This window comes from Apaloderma vittatum, unplaced genomic scaffold (assembly GCF_000703405.1).
Source record: "Apaloderma vittatum isolate BGI_N311 unplaced genomic scaffold, ASM70340v1 scaffold1755, whole genome shotgun sequence".
NCBI classification, from domain to species: Eukaryota; Metazoa; Chordata; class Aves; order Trogoniformes; family Trogonidae; genus Apaloderma; species Apaloderma vittatum.
In genome coordinates this window covers 41979-47142 of record NW_009716277.1, presented here as the reverse complement: position 1 = coordinate 47142, position 5164 = coordinate 41979, and the positions used below count along the sequence as shown (strand labels likewise).

Genomic DNA, 5164 nt, shown 5'->3' with positions numbered 1-5164 from the left:
AAATCCGGCTGAGCCAACCCAATACAACAAGCAAGCTATTGGGTTAGTTTAGCTGGAGTAAGCAAAATACCCGTGCCCTAGTACTATAGAAACTATGCTGTTTATAGATTCAGATTTTCATAGGTACACAAAGGTACCTCGATGTGAGAGCTGTTCTTATCAAAAGCACATTAATTCTGTTTCCTAAGTAACATTAAAAGAAATGGGGAGGGTGGGGGTGCAGTTCATTAGCACCTGTGGTGATTCCTTGTTGTAAGGTTTTTTTTCTCTGAAAGAGGGGAATGCCCATGCAAATTAAAGAGTATATTGTTAACAAAAATTCAGCGTTTTCTGAGTTCAAGAAGGAAATCGAAGATGACTCTCCCCTCAGTACTTGTACACAGGATACCTGTTTCTCTGAAAAAGGGACATTAGTGTGAAGTAACTCTCCGTCTGAATATCAGAACACAGGACTTGAGTTTGAGAAGTCCATGTCTTGCCTTCTGGACCATTTCAGATACAGAGGGCAACAAAAAGGGTCACATTGATGGAAACAGGATTCTGGTTTGTTTTAACGTAAAACTACTCAATCTCTGCAGATAGACAGGCAGCTCTCTGCGATGGATGGATGGATGAAGGCTCGTTCTGCCCGGCCTTTTACCTTCTGTGCCAAAGGAGTTGGTTTTTTTCCAGGAGCCATGAGGCCCAGAGGCCCATAACCCAAAGGTGCCAGCCATTGCTGCAGAGTTACCTGCAGGAGAGAAGCCTTACTGCATGAGTTTAAAAAGGACACAGCAGGCCATAGCTTTTTTACTGAAATCTTTGAGCAGCCTTGGATTCATCATGATCCCAGTACCATGTGCGGTACTGGAAAAGGCTGGGCTTAGGTATCGGTGCTGTGGGAGCAGTGGAGGACAACCACCTTGCTTTAGCTTTGTGCTGAAGGAGAAGTGATGATATGCTTTGCTCTGTGTAATGTGTCTTCGCTTCGCTGATGGGTGTGTAGTACCTTACGTGTTCATATTCTGTCTCCAAAGAGCTGGAATGCAAAGCCAAGCCTACCTGTCCTAACTGCGGTTCCTTCTGCCCCAGTCCTAGTGGAAATAGAAAACCTCCCAAGGAGCCCAGGAGCCAGCCAGCAAGACAAGAAGTGGTACGTTCTGCTTTGCTGGGAAATGAGTTTTGCTGGCTTACGCATGATTCAAGTGGCTGTTTCTTTATCTGCATTTAAACAAGCTGTCACCCTTGTATCTTCAACACAAGTTGACAGTCAAGTTAGTGATGGTGCAGCTGATTTGTGTGAATGTAGTGTGGGGAGGTGAGAACAACAGGCTTAGTCACTGCCAACCAAAAGAAAATTTCTTCAGGGGCTGAAGAAGCTATTAAATTAGGAACAGCAATTTCAAGTCTTGGAGAGAGCTGGGTCCTTCTCATTTGCCTTTCTGATAATACTCCTTTTAACCCTTTGCTTGGTATCATGGGGCCCAAGGACTTACTTTGATGCTTAACAAAGTACAGAACTTTGTTAAGCAGTGTGCTTGTGAATCGTCTGTTGAACCCTTTGAAATGGGCAAGTTGATTTTTTCCATTTTCTTGGGTGTCATAGGAGCTTGAGGAAAATGACACAAGCTGAAGATAAGAGCTTTGATTTCATGTAATCAGAGTATTTGTTTTGTGGATTGGATGCATCTCAAAATGAGGATGATTTGTTTGAAGATAAATAGGCATATCGCCTGTCTTCTCCTACAGTAATTATTTCAAAACCAAAACTGACATATATCAACCCAGTACTTGTCCACGCACACGCCATCTTAACTTTTTCAGCTTCTTTGTGCATTCGGAGCCGGTATGGCTTGTCCTAGAAAGGTAACTCTGGTTTATATGAGACTCTCCAGGAGCAGCAGCTATGGAGTGATGCAACACAAAAGCTCTTATCCTAAGCAGTTTCAACTCCTAAGAGAAAAGGTCTTTCTCCCATTGTTGGATATATGAACCTGCTTTGTTTCAGTAACTCTTAAAAGTAGACAGTATCTGTTTCTAACAGTGCAAAGACAAATGTGATTTAATTTTGCAAATCTTACTGACTTTTATTACTATGGGTTTGGGATTATAAGGAGCGATGGTAATTCTGCTTTATGTTGCATTTAATTGAAGTTTCGATCAGAATATACGATCAATGCTGTTTTTCTTTTTTTGCCCTTGATTTATCTAGTATCTGAAATCTGTGCTTGTCTATGGTGAGATCCTGTTGATCGCGCGATTCCTTCCATGGTGGTGGGTGAAAGGTGGTGGTTTCTTTGTTCTTCAGCATCCTCAATATGGTTTTGATTTTCATTCTTTTGGTCTAATTGCAAGATGCGTGCTAAAAACCGGCATTTCCTTTGGTGGGAATGTGACTTGTGCTCCAAACAGCTCTTCTTGGATATCTGATTCGTGTTAGCATTCTTGCTAGTATTTGCCAGGCTTCTGTTGCTTATTGAAATCCTGCTGCTTTTGTTGGGAAGCAGAGAGGGCTCTGTAGCCAATCTGTTTCAGTTTTGGTCTTGGTACGCCTGGTTTAGGATTAAGAACTTGAGCCTGTCTGCCCGGAGGTTGTCAGGAGAATCTAAGCTTACATGCCAGCTGCCACAACATGTAGCCTTGCACTAGAAGAGTGGGACTCAGTGTAAAATATACCTGCACGTAGCCCAAAACAGTGTGCCATGAAGAAAACAAGCTTCTTTGCAATTGGTGTGTTCTAATCGAGAGTGCAATGCTTGTACTGCAGATGTGTTAACGCTCCTTAGAGATGTACCGTTACTGTGGAAGGCAGTTGTCTTCTGACAAAGAAATTTTACTGTGTTCACTGGAAACAGTACAGCCTGTAAAAAAGCATAAATCCAGCTGTAGGAAGGAGACAGAAGTTTGGAGCCAAGTCGGCAACTGAGCTACGTTCTGGTTTCCTATATGGGCAGCAGGGTTAGGATAAGATAATTGCCGGACCGAACGTACTTATCGTGGGGGCTGCGGCTTGGCTGTTGCGCCTTGAAGTCTTGCTGCTAACGAGGTCTCTTTTCAGCTGCTACTGTCTTTAATTGGCCTGTTTCTGCATGAATTATCTTTTGCTTTCTGTCAGAAAAAATAGTCGTCTTTTAGAGAGAGTTTGCCAAAGATTGTTGAGAACACCAAAATCTTCAGGGCTTGGGGATTTTGTAGGTGGTTAGATTGAAGGGGTTTAAAATAAGGTCCCGACCTCATGAGTTCCTGTACTCTGCTTGGCAGATGTCTGGGTTGGCTACCTTGCAGCTTAGAGCCTTTCCTAATGTCAATGTTTCCTTTAATTTAAAATGTTAGTGCTGCAGCTGCCAACAGCACTTGTGCCAGATTGTAGAAAGTACTTCACCAGATAGGAAGGATTTTAGTGGGGTTTGTTTTTTGTTTTTTGTTTTTCCTGTAAAATTGACAAATTCCTGTAAAACTGTCAGTACAGGAAAACTGCCCTGGTGTGCGTGGTCTGAAAGTGATCTGGAATATTAACTGCAAGGCTGGAAAGCCTAAAACACAATCAGTGTCTTTATAGCTTTAGTCTTTTTCTCAGGAAGTTGTTTATCTACTAAGATAGGATAGGAGACAAAGGTTTAATATTTTTCTTCTTATTGTGGAATAAGTAGGGTATTGGGTGTTTTTGCTTATTAGTGGATGTAGCTTTCACTTAACCACTTAAGTCAGAGAAATGGGACAAATAATATAATGAACTGGTGGGGATTGGAGCCTACAGTATTCATGGGTCACTTCCTCAGCATACTTCATAAAAATTAAAACTCTGGATTTACCCATGAGTGACCTTTATATAAATCCTCTCTCTTTTCTAAAGGAGGACTATTCCTGAGCATTAATCTCTTGCTGCTGTTGTGAATCCTGCATGCTTTTCTGCTTCCCTGCCTTAACGCTGTGATCTTCCAACTCCTGCGCTGGCTACTTGGCTGACAAGGTGGAATTTGAGCTGGGGGCTCTCTAGGACCCTTCTAGATGAACAGCAACAATGTTTCAACTTTGTTTAGACTTGAGTCCTTAAACAGAGAATTTTACGTTAAACTAAAGGAGTAAGTGTGGGGTTGGAAGTTCTTTGCCTGAGTAGTTTATGAGAGTGCTTTTTTCCAAACACTTTTTGGATACCTGATGTACCTAGGTTGGCCTCTTCTAAAACATACCAGTGAAGTATCTTAGTACAGCATAGACAAGAGCTAACAGATTATTGTCCATCCCACTGTTTCAGTAAATCGGTTATCCCCACTGCTTTGGAGATGCCTAAAGCCATACAGTTCTTTAGCTAAGGACTCTTGTATACAAGTATTTTTCAAAACACTGGTTAAAGTGATGAGTTTTCTCCCCTGCTCCTCTTTCTAGCTTTTGGAGGATATTATTTCAGCAGTGATACAGACTGGCCATAAATGTGCACAGCATTTCTGTGATTTTGATTTCAGGAATTAAAAATTTATAATTTATGAACCATTATGCCTTGATACACAAAATTAGAAAGCAAGGTCTTAGTTTGTATTGTGACCTTTTTAAAAATGTTTCTTTTTCCATCTAAGTGTTTTTTAATATTAATCAAGTTACAGCTGCAGTCAGCTTCTCCAGTAGTATTTACTCCCTCAGTCAACTAAATTGTGAATGATTTGTGTGTGCTCTAGTTTGCTCTTTTTTCCGAGTTTCTATGTTCTTCTTTTTTTTTTAACTTGCGTTATAATCGACATTTTCTAGTGCCATCAAAAACTGATGCTGCTTATAGGTGGTTGTTTCAGGTGTACATTCTGAGCTGCCACTTAAACCCTTTCAACTTCCTCCAAACAAAGGGCGCTGTGTACTTGGCAGGCCTGTTCCTCCATCGCGTTATTTTCTCTCACCTGTAAAACGCGCATGGTTCTCGCTCGGTTTGGCGAAGGGCTTTGCAACTGAAGCGCGTTTCATTTGCTCAGCGTAGACAACATGTACATGAGAGAGCTTAACCTGTCATTTCAGACTCCTGCAAAAACGTGCATGATGCTGAGCAGGGAAGCGTTTCCTGTGACAGTGTCGCCATGTACAGGGCTCCTCGCATGCCTCTCTCCTTCAGTACCTGCCTCCCAGCACCGCCCTTTCTCTCTGCCTTCCCGCATCAATCTTGGCTTCAGCGCTGCTTCACTTCTCCCCCCTCTTTCTTCTT

General features: G+C 42.0%; 1 protein-coding gene across 1 annotated transcript in view; it reads left to right on the top strand.

Moving 5' to 3' along the window:
- Nucleotides 1–1016: 1016 nt before the first annotated feature.
- LOC104273948 (band 4.1-like protein 5) overlaps nucleotides 1017–5164 on the top strand; it is a gene marked incomplete at its 5' end in the record, with an annotated part of 21190 nt that continues 17042 nt past the window's right edge. Inside the window, one exon of the mRNA XM_009869445.1 lies at nucleotides 1017–1132. Within this exon, the coding sequence (XP_009867747.1) occupies nucleotides 1017–1132 (116 nt within the window). The remainder of the gene's footprint in view (nucleotides 1133–5164) is intronic.